Consider the following 17,791-nt stretch of genomic DNA (forward strand, 5'->3'; position numbering starts at 1 on the left):
ACACAGGTTGACCATGGTATCCCACAGCACAGCTACTCACCCAGGAGAAAGCCCACCTAGTTTTTGTAGAGCCAGTTACAGGAACAGTTGAGGGAACGGTAAAAGGAGCACCGCATCTGGAGTCAGAAACTCTGGGCCCAAAGACTTTGTTATTTACTAATATGTGATTTTGGGCAAATCACTCCTCTCTGAACCTCTGTGCTGTTGTTCTTAATCTGTAAAATGCTCATTCTGTTTCTACCGTATGATCTCTGAGACTCCTTTCAGCTTTGACAATCTGTAAAAATGACTAAAAATTTAGGTATCAGTCAATAAATGTTTATTAAGTATGTACTATTTTCTGGAGATACAAATGCAAATATGAAAGGCAGTCCCTACCCTCAAGGAGCTTACAATGTAATGGGAGCAGACAGAACCCAAAAGGAAGATGGAAGGGGGGGGGGAAGAGGGGAGGCAGAGGATTAGGGGGGAGCCTGACAGAGAAATCCAAAAGAGTGCAACCAACAAAGAGATAGCTGACCTCAGTCCCCTTCTTAATGGAGGTTTTAGAGTTCATGGCTCCTCTCTTCTGGTCAGAGAGGCAGAGGTTACTGATGAGATGTGAGTACCAAGGCTGGATCTTGCAGGATGATGCAATTTCCAAATGATGAGCCTCCTGGGGCATGATGAAGCAGTCCAAATGAGTCCCTGCTAACAATGAGAAGGAAATGATACAAATTGAGCTCTCCTGTCTGCTGTTCAGTGAAGACAGAACAGGTAGAGACAGGATATATCCTAAGATACATTCCATGCATGGCCTATGTTCAGGAGCTTGATAACAAAGTGAGGTCACAGTCATAGCCTTCTGGATTTCAGAATCTACTGTCACTAAACTATGCTTGGTGATGGAACCATGGAATCAAAGGAGCACAGATGTAGAGGTGAAAAGAATTCCCTCATTTAACAGATGAGGAAAGAAGCCCAGAGAAGGCAGAGCTGGGATTTCAATTCAAGTTTTCTGACTCAAGTGCAGCAGGATTTCAAATGTACCAGCTACTTCCAACTCAAGGTCCTGTTGGGTCCTACTAATGTAGGGCAGTTGAGCTCAATCCCTTATTAAAGGTAAGCTCTCAGATTTAGAGATACTGTGTCATTTCCTCTCACCTTTCTCAAAGCTCCCTTTGCAATTCTTTTGAATTCCCATTACTTTGTAGGCAAAGCTGCTGCTTAGTGACTTCCTTCATGGGCTAGTCAGCTTCCTCCAGATCTTCTCCTAGAGTTGCATGGTTTTGCATCTGGAAATTCTAGTCTGGAGAAGTAAATGCCTCCCGGAATCTCTGTTTTCAAGAAGGGCCCAGGCCAAGTCATCTTTCATTCCTTTCCTGGTTCTGCTCCTGACTTTCCCACCGACCTCCTTCCCCTCTTCCAGCTCCCTTAAATGTGTTGTCTTCACTCATTAAAATTTAACCTCCTTAAGGGCAGGTCATATCTTTCTTTTTGTTTATGTTTTGCTTCTATTTGTGCCCCTAGCTCTCAGTACAATTCCTGGCACATAAATGTTTGTTGCCACCCATTTGCAAACTTGAATTTAAGGAGAGATGATTGATGCAGCCTTTTAAAAAGTTTTCTCAGTCCACAATGCTAGCCATATCTGACGGCTGTCTTTCACAGTATGTTATAAACTCTGTATTTATATCTTTAGGACTAGAGAGATGGAAAATGCAGGGGAGGAAACACGTACCCTCTCAATGAGAGGCTGCCATAACAAGTACAACACACTTTATATTGTTTGGAGAGGTGTATGGTCACACTCAAGTAAGCTTCTTTAAGGCAAGCTAAACATGCTGCTATATCCTCTTGAAATCACAGCCACCAGGTGAAGAAGAGGCTTTGGTCACTGTAAGTAGCTTGATCAATCAGAAATACTATAGAGAATATTTTCACTTTATAAACAAAAGCCAAACCGGTTATGAACTAAGAGCATGACTGGAGTAGAATCAAGAAGGCCTAGGTTCAGTGGTCCTTCTGATACTGATCAGCTACAGGTTCAGAACCATTCAGAACTCCCAGGCCAGTGTGAGTAATCATCACTTCAAAACTGCAGTATTAAAATCTCCCTAAAACTGGTCTGCTTGCTAGCAGTCTCTCCCTTTAATTCATTTTCCACAACTGCCAAAAATAATCTTCCCAAAACAGTGATGGTCTTATTTCCCTGCTCAAGAAATCTCAATGACTCCTAACTGCCTCAAAGATAAAATACAAATTCTTGATGGTATTTAAAATCCTTCTTATTTTGGGTCTAGACTTCCTTTCCACGTTTATTTCCTATAAGGTCCTTCATCCATTGCTTCAGTGGAACTGCTATACTTGCTGTCTTTCAACTCAGCACTCCTATTTCCAGCTTTCTAGCTTCTGGGTAGGCTATTCCTGAAATACACTTCCTCCTCTCTGCTTTTAAAATCCTTAGCTGCCTTCAAGGGTAAGCTCAGGCACATTTTCCAATAAAAAGCCTTTCCTGATTACCCCAGCCCCACCCAGAGGCAACTAGGTGGTACAGAACCATAGAGTGCTGGGCTTCCACATAGGAGACCCCAGTTAAAATTTGGTCTTAGATCCTTACTGGTTGTGAGGCCTTGGGAAAGTGACTTAACTTTTGTCTGACTCAGTTTTCTCTGCTGCAAAATGGGGATAATGATAGCCTTCACGGAGTTTTAAGGGTCAAATGAGACATGTTTAAAGCCTAATGCCCCGCTGTTTCCTTCCTCCCTAGATGCTGGTATTTACTCTCAAGTCAGATAATTTCATATTTACTTTTTTTTTTTTTTAAAGCAATCGGGGTTAAGTAACTTGCTCAAGGTTACACGGCCAGTTATTTCTGGGTGTGGTGCTGAGTATCTGAGCCCGGATTTGATCCAGGTCATCCCAACACTGGAGCCGGTGCTCTTACTTGCTGAGCCACCTGGCCGCCCCATATTTACTTATTGTACAAACGTTTTACCTCTAGGTAGGATGCAAGTTTGTTGAGGCAGGAACTGTTTTAGTTTGTCTTTGTATCTCAATAGTATGGCAGCGCCTCTGACCAAATCTAATTAGATTTACTCTATCAACATATATTACCCGTGGAATTATTGATTTTTATTATAGGTAGTGATTGAGGGATGATGCTGCTATGGCTTTGCTACTTTAATATTTGCTACTTTAACTATTTTCTGCAGTAGTTTTTTTTTTTAAACATAAGCAACCAATAAAATACCAAAATTAGGAGTCACAATCTTTTAAAGATATACATAATTTGGATGCACATTCCACTAAACAGTTATTGGAGTGACAATAAACTTTTTTTTTTTCAACATTGATGCTTGGTTTATAAACCTCTGTCTTCTGTTTTGGCTGGGTAGGCATTAATGGGAATTCCATCAGTAATAAATAGATTACTGTATCACAAGGGTTCAGCTAGATAACATGAAACTTGCTATTTTTGATAAACATTTGTGCATAGTATTGTCATGGGTGTTAGGGATAAATAAACAGCTATGGTGTGGAGGCAAGGACGGATTCTGAGTCAAAAGGCTTTGGCTTAAATATCTATCTGTTTACTGGCAGCATGATCACAACCAGCCTGTCACTTCTAGAAAGCTGTTTTTCCTTTAGTGGTAAAATTATGCTACTGCCTGCAGCACCTACTTCATGAGGTGGTTTTGAGGGCAGAGATGGTATTAGTGGGAGGAGGAGCCCCTTTTTAACCAGTGTTTGGAAATATGTCCTTACATGTATTCATTTCAGTCATTTACAGTAAACTATACCAGTTAGGGGTTTATCTTGCTTAGCATTCCTGAATTAGCATAGCCTGAAGCTGGATTTTTCCCTATAGGGTGTCATGGTGTCTGGTCAGGCCATACATTTTTTTAGTCCAAGCACTGTAAAACTGGACTCATAACCTGGATATTCTCTATTACATTTCTGTTCTTTCAGAGATAGTATGTATGCTGGCCTCCATTTCACACCCATAACCATGAAGGCTGTATGTCACTTCAAGAGTTGGCCACATGGTATAAGAGAGAGGGGAATGAGGAGACAAGAAAAAGTTTAAGAGAATGGAAATAAGGTTCTGGGACTATCTTTGTCTTCTTCAAACCAAAATGAGAATGAAAAATTTTAAGATCTCCCTTGAGAATCCTGCCTACTTTAGAAAGCGATGGAACAGGGGCGGCCAGGTAGCACAGCGAGTAAGAGCACCGGCTCCAGTGTTGGGATGACCTGGGGATCGAATCCGGGCTCAGACACTTAGCACCCACCCAGAAACACCTGGCCGTGGAACCTTGAGCAAGTTACTTAACCCTGATTGCTTAAAAAAAAAAAAAGGCGATGGAACAGAACTAAGTCTCAGTAAAACCAGGGAATGCTCTCAAATATTCACTGCCCTTGGCAGGTAGTACATACAGGTTAAGGGTTGTAATAGCAACCCAGCAGATTATCTGGAGCAATCTCCTCCCAAACAGGAGGGAGATATTAGAGTTATTCCACAAAAGGGAGGGTTATCTCAACTGAATGGTAGTGGAGAAAACCTCCCAAATGCAACCCTGAATAGAGTGCCCACTTAGAAAGCTTCCGTAATGACATATTTGAGTAGTAGTTTCCAAATTTTCTGCCCTGACCCTGTCCATTAGGTTTTCTATATTTTGGGCCATCAAGAACACATTTGAAGCTAAAATCCTGAATGCAGCTTGCTAAAAGGATCGCACCCCAAACTAAAAACACTGATCTAAGCAAACCTGATAGGCAAGCTCACACGATGATGTGGAATGCAGCCAGGCAGCAAAACATTTAGACTGCTTGACCAATTCATATCCTCATGTTTACTTCAGGCAGGGCAAATTACTCCTAGGTACTGCAAGCTCTATAAAGAGGTTCCTTCCTCAGTTTGCATATGAATGAAAAGGGTCTAAGGCTGGCCTGTTTACTGATAACTCTTCCCCAAAAAGTTAGAAGAGATTCAGGTCTGGAGCTCTGCACAAGCAACACTGACAACTGACAAGGTCCTAATGAACTGGATTGAGTTGCCAAAATGCCTTCAACTGGAGGGCAAGAGATCTACAGTGAGAAATCACTTGGGTCTACCTTCTGGAGTTGGTCTATATACCACGAAATGACCTATGTCACCAAGAACTTGGCATAGCCGTTTGATGGCTATTTTGGATAACAGGATGTCTAAGCCTTCCTTTGGACACCCTGGGTAGATGAGTAAACAAACTTGGTTAACCTTCATATTGGAAGCAGAGACCTGTAACTGTATTTGGGCATTACCAGAAAGCCAGTGAATCCGGTGGCATGAGTTCAGTCCCAGAATCTTTGACAGGTTGTGTCCCCTACCCCACTGGCCCTATTTTGGGATTATATTTCCTCTGTTTCCATACTAGAACCTAGAGTGTTAAAAAGACAGTAAATGGACAAGACGGACGTTTGAATTAATTTCTTCTTCTTGGGTGACATTATCCCTGATCTGCAGAGTACAGCAGTTTCACCAGCCAATGGCAGAATCTTAAATTATAACCAAGACCAAACAGCAATGTCTGCCCTAAAACAAACTACTCTCAATTCTTGTTCCTGATGGGATTTCCCCCTTAGAATGGAAAGACAATGATTTTACTTGTGCCTCTAGCACATCTTCTACGCATTATATTGTTAGGAACTTTTATATTAGTATATGGTTTTATACTTGAAACTGTTGTGCTTTTTGTGGTAGCAAAATAGTGGAAACAGAATGGGTGCTCATTGATTGGGGACAGCTGGACAAATTGTTGTAGAGGAATGTAATGGAATACTGTTGCATTGTAAAAGACAAGAAACACATAAAGACTTATACAAACTGACAGAACAAAGTAAGCAACACTAGCACAATATACACAATGACTACAATAATGCAAATGAAAATAACACTAAAAGGCAGAATTCAAGATACAGTGAATAATTTTGGTCCTAAGAACAGATGACAAAATTTTTTTCTCAGTAAAGGTGGGGAACTATGGGATCAGAATACTGAATACACTGCCAGTTGTTTTTGCTTAACCATTTTTGTTAAGGCAGAGCTCCATATTAGTAAATGGCTGTGGCATTAAAAAAAAAAAAAGCATCAATTTTTAAGAGACCCCAAAAGGAACTATGTAACATACCTGGAAAGAATCCCAGTGGCTGAATCTATGTGTATAAGCCTGGGCCTCTACCAGCAGATTTTAGCATTAAAGATAGGATCAAAAGATGGCAAATAATGAAATGGCTCAAGGTCCACCCCTACTAGCTCTAGCTTCTAAACATATACAATGTAGGCTTTAACCCAATAAAAGGAAAAACTTGGTCCTGACACCCAGGCTTTGGACCTTTTAGTCTGATGTCCATGGTGATATAGGTAATCACAGTGGCCAGCAAGAGAAAACTACCTATTTATGCCTCTCCTAACAGGCCAATTATCTCCTAGATGTTAAGCCTAATGCAGTCAAGGACTGGGTCTGTGGAAGATAGTTTCATTACTGGGTTGACTACACATGCTTATGTTCTAAGTTGTTGCTTTTCTGCTTAAGTTACAGTTTACCAGGAATTAGTTTCTCTTTGCTCATATAGTCCCCTCCAAGAGAAGATATGAGTGTCACCCGTCACAAGCTTGTCTTAGCCCTTGCCTCCCTTTAAGGACCAGGCACAAGACTGTCGCATATATCTCAAAGGCACTACCAGCAGTTTTATATCTAGCCAGATTTGTACAATTGCCTGTCCCAGGGCACTGAGTCAACTCAGAACATGGGAGAGTGGTTCTGCCTACTATGCATTTTTAAATTTTGATTATGGGGTGTATTGTGTTCCCAGTAACCAGGAATTAGGTCCAGGATGAGGCATGGCTTTTTAAACTGTGCATCAATTTAGGGCCTGTTATGTATCTCTCGAGCGAGAGACCATTGTACAGTGCCTGATACTAGGCATCTTTTGAACACAACTTAAGTTGTTATTTTCTGTGCCTCTTAATCTGAACCTAGGCACCAAGGGGCTTGTGCACTACTACTTTCAATAGGAGTTATAGGCCTGAGGAGGCACAGTACAGGAGTAACAGAAAGAAAAGCTAGTTCATATCTCTATTCTCCAGACTTAAGGGGAAAGATTCTATCCTAGCTAATTTTTTATTTCCCAGTTGGGTTCCAGTTTCAAGGTGCTCTCAGTATTTGCTGGAGAAGCTTCTCAGTGGTACTGTGAAAAAAGAAGGAACTGGATTATGGGACCAAATGATTTTTTCCAGCAATGAACAGGAAGCATGATTGCAATGTGAAGCTTCAAAGTTTACTAGGTGGCCTGTCATCTTTGCATAACAAAAGCCCTAAGTTCTGGGCTTCCACATCCCAGGCTTGTCTGTCAGCTGCTGCAGTGGTTCATCAGAGAGCCAACAGTCCTGCCACATTCAATTAAAACAGTTATTAAGTGCCTATTCTGTGCAAGGTGCTAGTTAGTTAGATGCTGGGGATACAAAGATAAAAAATAACAGTCCTTGCCCTCAAGTTGCTTACATTCAGGGGGGGGGGGGGGGGGTTACAGTTAGAGGAAAGGGTTGAGATACCATGCACATAGATAAGTATGATACACAAAGGAGAGTGCAGTAGAGGCAGTGGAGAGGTTTAAACAAAGTGCTTTAGGAAATCTGAGTAGGGAGAGAGAACATTTTACGCTCTGGAAGCTCAAGGACATCCTTGATGTTGTCAATTCTGTCTCAGCTCCAGTGACCCTGTTATTGGTCCAAAATGCTGCCAAGTCCAGAGTCTAGTTCACTTGGGAAACTCCAGGGCATGACCCTAGTGAGTAAGCCCATGCAGAGGGATGCGCTTAAACTGCTGGGAGAAGCCTTTGCCTCCCTTGCTTGCAGGAGAAGAGTGTCTCACTATTAGCTAGGCACTGGTGGGCCTGGTGGTTACTGAGGTTTTTGTTTTTTTGATGGAAGCTTGTCACATTCAGAACACTAGGAGGGTTCATCTCCACTGTGAACTTGAATATGTTCATCAAGTTTAGATTGCTTAGAAAAACACTTGTCACATTCGTTGCAGGAAAACACCCTTTCCCCCTTGTGCAGACGTTGATGGGCCTTCATTCCAGCCTTCCACCGGAAACTCTTGTTACACTCAGGACACTGGAAGGGTTTTTCACTTGTGTGTACAAGCTGGTGGTTTGTCAGGCTTCTCTTCTGACGGAAGCTCTTGTCACACTCAGGACACTGGAAAGGCTTCTCCCCAGTGTGTACTCGGATGTGCTCCGTGAGCCTAAACTGATCGGCAAAGTTCTTGCCACACTCACTACAGGAAAATGGCTTCTCCCGCTTATGAATTCGCTGGTGGGCCTTCAGATAGGCCTTCAAAGAGAAACTCTTATCACAGTCAGGGCACTGAAATGGCCTCTCACCCCTGTGGAGACGCTGGTGGGCCTTCATCCCGGCCTTCCAGCGGAAGCTTTTATTACACTCAGGGCACTGGAAGGGTCTCTCACCCGTGTGAACAAGCTGATGGTTGATAAGGCTTCTCTTCTGACGGAAGCTCTTGTCACACTCGGGACACTGGAAGGGTTTTTCCCCAGTGTGCACTCGGATGTGTTCTGTGAGCCTAAACTGATTGGTGAAGTTCTTGCCACACTCACTACAGGAAAATGGCTTCTCTCCCTTATGGATTCGCTGGTGGGCCTTCACATAGGCCTTGGAAGAGAAGCTTTTGTTACATTCAGGGCAATGGTAGGGTCTCTCCCCTGTGTGTACCAACTGGTGATTAATTAGACTCCTCTTGTGACAGAAGCTCTTACTGCACTGAGGACACTGAAAGGGCTTCTCTTCGGTATGTACCTTGGTGTGACTGGTCAGCTTAGATTTATGAGTGAAGCCCTTGCCACATACTCCACAAGAGAATGGTCTGATCCCACTGTGTAGGCGCTGGTGGGCCTTCATGTTGCCCTTGAGACGGAATCTCTTATCACACTTGGGACACTGAAAGGGTCTCTCACCCGTGTGCATGAGCTGATGGTTGAGCAAACTTTTCTTCTGATGGAAGCTCTTATTACACTCTGGGCACTTGAAGAGAAAGGCTATATCTCCCATATGCATAAGCTGGTGATGAAGAAGGCTTGCCTTCTGTCGGAAGCTCTTGCCACATTCAGTGCACTGGAAGGGCTTCTCTCCACTGTGGACCCTCATATGTCTGGTAAGTCTATACCGCTGAGTGAAGCCTTTGCCACACTCTCTACAGGAAAAGGGCCAGTCCCTACTGTGTAAACGTCGATGGGCCTTCATGTGGGACTTTCGACTGAAGCTCTTGTCACACTCAGGGCACTGGAAAGGCTTTTCTCCACTATGTACCCTCATATGTTCAGTGAGTTTATACTGGTGAGTGAAGTCCTTTTCACACTGTGTGCAGGCAAATGGCCTCTCTGTGCTGTGTAAGCGCTGGTGGGCCTTCATGTAGGATTTTCGACAGAAGGTCTTACCACACTCAGGGCACTGGAAGGGCCTCTTTCCTGAATGTAGCTGCTGGTGTCTGAGGAGGTACTTCCTCTTAAAGAACCTCTTGCCACACACTGGGCAATGGAAAGGATTCTCACTTGTGTGTAATTTGATATGGGTGATAAACCTAGCTTTCCGAATGAAAACCTTACCACATGTATTGCAGGAAAACTGTCCATTTCCACTGTGCAAGCTTTGGTGGGATTTCAAACCAGCCTCCCATCGAAAGCTTCTATCACATTCAGAACACTGGAATAGTTTTTTCCCTACAGGGATGAACTGGCGATAATGCCGGTTCACACTGTAGCTAAAATTCTTCTCACATTCACTAGACTGGAAGCACTTCTTCCCATAATGCAAATGCAAGCTAGACTGCTTTCTCACTTTTTCCTTGCATTTTGAGCATGTGCATGGATTGTTCTTTGTGTGGTTGCCATGGTGTTTCACTAGATGCCCTTTTGCCTGGAAGTTTTTCCCAAAGACAGGATAAGAGTAAATTTTTTGCCCTAAGGGAGATTCCTGGTGATTGGCTGAGCTGAAGGTTTTGTGGTTTTCATATCTGTCACTCTGGGTGGAGTCCTCTAATTTTGGAATTGAAGTCTGCATCCCTTGGATGCACAGATATTCCAAGGTGGCTTTTTGACAAGATTTGGAGGAAATTTCTTTCCTTTCCTCTGAGCCCTGTCTTTGAAAACCATTTAAATCACCTTCTTCTTTTTTTGTTCTTGCAGCTCCATGATTCCCTGGAATTTAAAAGAAAAGACCCCATCACTACTTGTTCTTAAAGTGAAGCAGGTATTTCCCCATTTTACAAGTGAGTTTGAGAAAGTCTATTCTGAACCATCCTAGTAATTCAGCTTTTAGCTTTTCCTAGGTCTCTCTCTCACAGAAGCTATAATTTTGCCCCCAAATCCCTGATCACTAACCAAATATAACCAGATTGCAGGGACCCAATTTAAATGTGAAAAGCATACTCCGAGGTAACACTGACAAAAATAAGGACTTAAGTTTTCTATGTATTGAATAACATGTCAAACCCTATCAGCTGAACAGATTAATCCAGAGAATGTAAGACAATATATGGCAAAACAATATTTTGGAAATATACATTACTGTTACATTTTCTCTAGCCTATGGAAAAAACTGCAAGTTGCACAGACTTTTTTTTTTCACTTTAAAAATGCATTTTAAAAATTATTTCCAGTAAGTCTACTAAAGATACTAAATATGAGAGATGAATTCTTAGAAGCAGAGGTATATGGACCCCAACCTTTGACCAGGCCCTATGTAAAGGTAGAGAGTTTGGGGAACTATATCCCTCCCCTGTTTTCAGCACTGCTTAAGAAAGATTTCCTAAAAGACAGAACAAAGGGACTACCAGGCTTTCAAGAAAGGTAAGTAGAAGCTTGTCAAAAAACCCAAGGTGTTAACTGAGGATTTTTTACTCTCTTTGCCAAGGAGGCCTATGTTGGGGCAGATGGCCACATGGATGTGGAAGCTGTTCCTCAGCTAAAAATTATGAGACAAGAAGGAACAGTGGCAACTGCTGAAATAGGAGTGAGGGAATGGAGTGCCATATTTTATTTTATTTTATTTTTTTGGCTTTTTGGCAGAAGGAAGGCTGGGCAATTGAGGTTAAGTGACTTGCCTAAGCTCACATGGCTAGTAAGTGTTAAGTGTCTGAAGTTGGATTTGAACTCAGGTCCTCCTGACTCCATGGCTGGTGCTCTATTCACTGCACCACCTAGCCACTCCTGGAGTGCCTTATTTTAAATCAAAGTTGAGGTAGTATAGGTAGTAAAAAAGAATATTGGCTATGTGCTCACAAAGTGAACCTGTCACTTAAATCAGTGTGACTTTAGGCATGTCATTTAATTTCTCTGAATTTTTCTTCACCTGCAAATCAAGAATAGGTAAATGCATAAATAAGTAAAAAATAAGTAAATGCACAAACTATAAAGGCCCTTGTATTTGTTGAATTGAATCAAAGGCCATAATGTATGTAAAACTGTTTTGTAACTACACAGTTACAAAGTATACCTATTATTACTGTTGTTTTTATTAATACAACATAATACCAGCAGTAATAATAATAGTTTATATTTATATAATTCTTTACAGTGATATAATAATTCCCTCATGTCCTAGGCCCAAGTCTTTAAGGCTATTCTTTAACCAGGATAAAGCAGACTGTTTATTGCTTAATCCAGGTGAAATTATCAGCTACTTTGTTTTCTTTAGGAAAAGGCATACAATATGGCTCAAACTTGTTTCTTTTTATTGTTACAGTCTTAGCTATAGCTTTGGTCCTTTTTTGGTTTTAGATACATGATTTACTCTCTTACTAGCAGATCAGACCAGGTACCCATAGACCCCAGTTATATTATTATGGGAGCAAAATGTTAGTGGTCTAGAGTACTGGTATCAAACTCAAAATAGAAATGGGGATTACTAATCAATATATAAAGGTCCCTGAGTCCCTTGACTCCCTTTTAAAATGAAATGTTATCTATAATTTATTCTGTTTTTATTTATTTTGTTGAGTATTTCTCAGTTACATTTTAACCTGTTTTAAACTGCACTCAATGTACTGTGACCTATATGTCTGACACCTCTGCAGAGGTATCCTGGCCCAATGGTCCACTGGGAAGGAAAAGCCAACATGAAACAGCATTCACCAACCACTCCATTTGCCTCTAACACATAACATTTCTAATTTTTAGAGTTAAGAATTCCAGATTCCCTAAACATGACAAGAAAGATGGAGAAATAGTCACCTTATTCAATCTAATAGAAATAACAGTTCTCAGAATAACAGGAATATTTACTTGAAAGGCTATGGAACCCTTGAACATTTAGCTCCATGATTCTCAAATGTCTCAAAACTGTGGCCTTGGAAGAATGACTGATTTGTTCTCACTTACCCCTAAACAGTTTCTTCTCAGTGACTTTCAAATTGAAATGCTTATAAGCATTCAGGCTGACTCCTATTTCTGCTTGTTCCAAATCTTCCCAATTCCCGACAAATAATACTTCTCCTAGTTCAATCCGGAATATCAAATCTGGTTTGGGAATGGTATAGTCTGTCAAGAAAGGTCACATAAAAACCATTTATTTTCTCTGGGTGTTTGGCCTGAAAGCATGTATTGATTATTATTCCTCAATACAAACTTTATTGTTTTGATTATTATTATAAATGGATTATTATAATAAGTTATTATAATAATGAATAATTATAAATTGATCACTATTATTGATTATTATTCCTCAATACAAACTCATCATGCCAGTCTGTGTGTATGTTGTAAGTGTGTGTGTGAGAGAGAAAAAGACAGAGAAAGAGTGTGTATGTCCACACTTAATCCTGTTTTTTTTAATGCTCTCCCATCTCAAAAAGCCCTTCCTAATTCTTATTGACAATAAAATCCTACCCCTTCACAAAGCTTTCCTCTAACTATTCCAATAAACATTAATCTTTCACTTGCCACAATTCCTATAGTACATGCAATATATACCACCAAACTGGTTTCTTCATTATACAGTTTTGGCATTTTATTTGCCAATAGTTTCTTACTTATTTTATCGGTCTAAGTCTTAGTTTTCAACAATCATAGGCTCCTAGAAGATAAAGCACTGTATTGTGCTTCCCTAGCAGACCTCACTGAGGGATAACCAATGGGCCTCCTCCTGGATAGCCACCATCCAGCTCCATTGTTGTTGCTGTTCAGAAGTTTTTCAGTCTCTTTGCGACCCCATTTGGAGTTTTCTTGGCAAAGACACTGGAGTGGTTTGCCATTTCCTTCTGCAGCTCATTTTACAGATGAGGAACTGAGGCAAAGAGGGTTAAGTGACTTGCCCAGGGTCACACAGCTAGTATATGTCTAAAGCTGGATTTCAGCTCATGAAAATAAGTCTTTCTGATTCCAGGTCCTACACTCTATCCACTGTGCCACTTAGCTGCCCTCCAACTATATAGAATTGTCTAAAATTTTTTAGTAAATACAACTTACCCAAGGAAACCAGGGTTGAGTAATTGGCCCTCATCACATGCTTATAAAGGTCTTTCTGCCAATCATCTAGGATATCCCATTCTTGCTCTGAGAAATATATGGCCACATCATCAAACTTCACTGGGACCTGGAATTATAAGCATCATATTGTCATTTAGTTTTACCAGTGCGATTGCTGTTCATATAGAGACTTTGCAGTTGTTTGTTTCAAAGGGGGACTACAAATTTATTCCAATAATGGCAATTAATTTAAAGAATACAGAAAAGGATGGGGTGATTTATATGAACTGATGGAAAGTGAATTAAGCAGAAGCAGGAAAACAACATACACAAGGGCAACACTGGAAAGAACAAGAAATGGAAAGAAATACTAAAGGTAAAGAACAAGAAAATAAAAATGGAATATAACAAAATTGTACTAACTAAGACTGGCCCCAAACAGGAGATATGAAAATACATTCTTTCCTTCTTTGCAGACTATGGATGCGAATCACTGAATAGAATGTAGGATTAGTTTTGAACTGCTTTTTTTCTACTTTATTATAAGAGATGACTGTTTGTGAGGGACAGGGGAGATAATTATTTGGAAATGAAAGTAAAACAAAAGGCCCATAATTTAAAAAATAATAAAATCTACAGTGACTATATTAATATAACAACAACACTACAATCAGCCATTGCAATGACTAGTCTTCATCTCACTAGAGAAAAAGTGGTGAAGCACCATCTCAAAAGAGATGTAAAGGACCATAGGCCTATGGCATCAGATATGGTCAGGTGGTTTTGTTTAACAGGTTTTCTTTGTTACAAAATGCGGGTTCACTGTTGGTGGTGGGCAGGGGAAGAATGTGTGATACTCACTGTGGTATAAAAAACAAAAGTCACAAAGTTTAAAATTTAAAAATTCCAGCTAATGAAAAACCAAAAACAGAAAAAATGTTCAATATCTGAACAATGGTTAAACAGGCTGTCATACATCAAAGGCAATGGTACATATAACCACTGAAAAAAGAGAAATATGGAAAAGATTTTATAAAGTAATGCAAAACGGGGTAGGCAAGAGAAAAAAGATATGGAAGACTTTATTTACACTGATTGGGAAGGATCAAATCTGATTTCTTTGATGTAGAGAATTCCATATGAGAAATTTCCTCTACAAATGCAAATGGGCATTTTCTTGGCAATTTATAGTTCACACTTAGTACAGTGCCTAGCACACAGTAGGTGCTTAATAAATGTTGACTGGAGAGTTACACTGGACACTAAGAGGTTAAGTGAGTTGCCTGGGTTTACTCAGTCTGTATGTGTCAAAAGGGGTTACTTGAGCCCAGGTTCCTGCCTGACTTGAGGTCAGCTCTATCCACCATAACACAATGCTTCCTATACCTCCACTCATAACTATGTAAAAAAAATCCATAACACACTTGAATATATAAAAGGATAACAAGAATGTTAATTATTACTGGCATGCCATTGGTTTCTATGTTTATTTTGTCACTGCAATTTAAAAAAAAAAAGTCCTCACGAACTTTGTTTTATTTATAGCTTTTCAAACCAGACTAAGCAGGTAGCAACAAGGGCCTATAGTTCTCTTATTTATTGCTTCAGCCAATAATTATTTGTCTGACCTTGGCCATGTCTCCTCTAAAACTTAGTTTCAACTGTAAAATTTACCCTACCTCAACAAGATGTGAACATTAAATGTTATATTCTTCAGTATTCAAATTTATCTGATTAATGGATCTATAAACTATAATCCTACTGCAGAAATCTCTAATGTCACTTCCTTTTACTAATTTTTCTAGTACTTTGAACAATAAATTAATAAATATTTATTAAGCACCTACTGTGTGCCAAGCACTATGCTAAGCCCTCAAACAGAATGCTTAATGTAGATGTAGTACTGCCCTCCAATTAGGAGTAAAGAAACTCATCTTGCCTGCCTACCCTGTGGCTCATATCCTTGGTCTCCCATAAATCTGTCACCAAGGGATTCACTATGTAGGCTAGTCATCAGTCTTCCCTCAAACTATTTTACTAGCCAAAATTCTTCAATTATGTTTCTTTGAAGATATTCTTTATACTTGTTTAATTCCTTGTTTGTAATATATCACAGTGTGCTTCCACACACCATGTAACCTTCCACTGGCTTCTGGGGTGATTCTCAACTTCAGTTCTTTGGAGACTATAGACTTCCATGACCTGTAGCCATACAGCATCACAGAAGGTCACTGGTATTTAAAAGACTGTCTTTCTGCTTTAGGTAGAAGCTTTGGGTGTAATTTCCAAAAGGCAATCCAGTTCGCCTCTTCTTGTTTAATTCTGAGCCCAGCTGATTGTTCAGTATTCCATGCTGGTCCAAGACACACATGTAGGCATACAGTCAGACATACACACATTAAGAATGTTGCATAAATTTTCAGATTTGGCCACTCTGTTAGTTGTCCTTGCTTAACTAATACATGTAACCAGTCAGAGCATATGCAGCATTCCATGATTGTAGATCTACAGTTAGAATGGCCCTTGAAAGAGGAAAGGAGAAGCATTTATGATGCCTACTATATTCTAGGCACTGTGGTAAGTACTTTTTACAAACACTCCTTACAACAACCCTGAGGGGTTGCTGCTGCTGTTATTCCCATTTTACAGTGGAGGAAACAGGCAAACAGAAGTTAAGTGACTTGCTCAGGGTCACAAAAGTGTCTGAGACTGGCTTTGAAAGCCATCTAGTCCAACTACACCATTTCACAAATGAGAACACTGAGGTTCAGGGACATTAAGTGACTTGCCCAGGTCACACAATTTTTTTCTTCTCACAAGTGAGTACTGAATTTTGGTGCTGGGGTGGAAGGGGTTATCCATATCCATTTGTATGTGTATGTGGAGATATATCTATATACACACATGTGTAGGAGAAGGGGAAGAAACTAGTTGATGGTAAGCTCTACAGACTGTCCAACAGCATATCACAGCCTAAATAACAGGCCTTCTAGGGTTCAGGGACAAAAACGCTTAAATAATACCTATAATAAAGTGCTTTAAAAATAGTTAAATGCTGCAAAAAACAAAACAAAACCCGGTCCTTCCACTTCTTCAACCACCCTCTCACCCACCCTCCAAGTCTTATCTTCAAGCTAAGCAGCCCCAGTGTCTTCCCCTCTGCCCTTGGAGGCCGAACTTCGCCCTGGACGGAGCGGCCAAACTGGCCTGACCCTGACCTTTGCAGCCCCCACCCCTCAGCTCCCCTCAGTCCCCTCCAGGCTGAGCTCGGGTGTGAATCCTGCGCCCCGGTCTCCCCGCCCCCCAAATCCGCTCCTGGGGGCAGGATGCGCCTGCCTCTGCTTCCCCAGACCCAAAGATGGGGGCCCCCAGCAGCTCGGGGGCGCTCCCGGCTCGGCTAGCCTGATGACTGCCTCTCTGAACCGGGCTGTGCTCGGGTCCGGGAGAAGGGCAGGCACCAGAAATCCGGACGTCTCCACACTTCCCTAGAGCAGCGGGTCTGCGGCGTCCGGCACTGAGCCCTCGGGGATGCCCCGGAGCTGCAATCCTGCCCCCGCCCGCCCGCTCCCTGGCCCGGCCCGCAGTCTCACCAGAGCAGGCGCCGCCGCGGCCATGGCCCTCGAGATCGAGCCCGGGCCCCGGGGAGGCTGCGGCGGGGAGGGCTGCAGAGGGTCCGGCCTTTCCTCCTTCTTCCTCCCGCCCCGCTCCGCCAGCGGCCCGGCCCAGGACGTCCGGCCCGGGAGGGGGCCGTCCGCGCGGAGGACGCGGAGCCAGGGGCTGGAGCGGGGCAGCCCCGGTAGGGCCGGCGCCCAGCTGGGCTGCCCCGGGCGCCCGAGCACCAGCGCCCGGGCCCCGGCCCCAGCTGATCGATCTTCCCTTACAACCCGCAGCAGTTGCCGGGTACACGCGGTGCATCCTGGGACTCCAGCTCTGCACCAGCTTGGGACGCGGACACTTAGCGGGATCCTATTACACAGCGCCGCCTCCGGTGTGGAGGAGTAAAGGCGTGTTGGCGGAGTCCGGGACCTGAGATCCAGTGGAGGTGATGGGAATCTCTTCGCCTTCTCCCGGGTTCTGAGGGATCGCTCAGACCCTCTTACATCAATCCTGGTTGGCCCCGGAGTCGCTTGTCGATCTTCAGGGTCCATCAGCCTGGGGAGACCTAAAGCTGCACCAGGTTATATTTTATTTTTTCAATGAACAAAAATATGCTTCTCTCCTTCCCATCCCACCTCCCCTTGGGAAAAAACAAAACTCTTGTAACAAACATGCCTAGTCATGGAAAATGAAT

The 17,791-nt window shown here is 42.1% G+C and overlaps 1 protein-coding gene across 1 annotated transcript; it reads right to left on the reverse strand.

Moving 5' to 3' along the window:
- Positions 1–5,774: 5,774 nt before the first annotated feature.
- On the reverse strand, positions 5,775–17,663 carry LOC138156607 (zinc finger protein 425-like). Its single transcript, XM_069082015.1, has 4 exons — positions 17,091–17,663; positions 13,501–13,627; positions 12,415–12,573; positions 5,775–10,233 (listed from the first exon to the last, which is right to left on the reverse strand). Exons 1-4 carry the CDS (start codon positions 17,646–17,648, stop codon positions 7,970–7,972), a joined length of 3,108 nt encoding a protein of 1,035 aa, XP_068938116.1. The 5' UTR covers positions 17,649–17,663; the 3' UTR covers positions 5,775–7,969.
- Between the last annotated feature and the right edge of the window lie 128 nt (positions 17,664–17,791).

The sequence above is a fragment of the Petaurus breviceps genome, unplaced genomic scaffold (genome assembly GCF_028583685.1).
Source record: "Petaurus breviceps papuanus isolate PSGF00001 unplaced genomic scaffold, PetGlider_PUasm1.0 110, whole genome shotgun sequence".
NCBI lineage: Eukaryota > Metazoa > Chordata > Mammalia > Diprotodontia > Petauridae > Petaurus > Petaurus breviceps.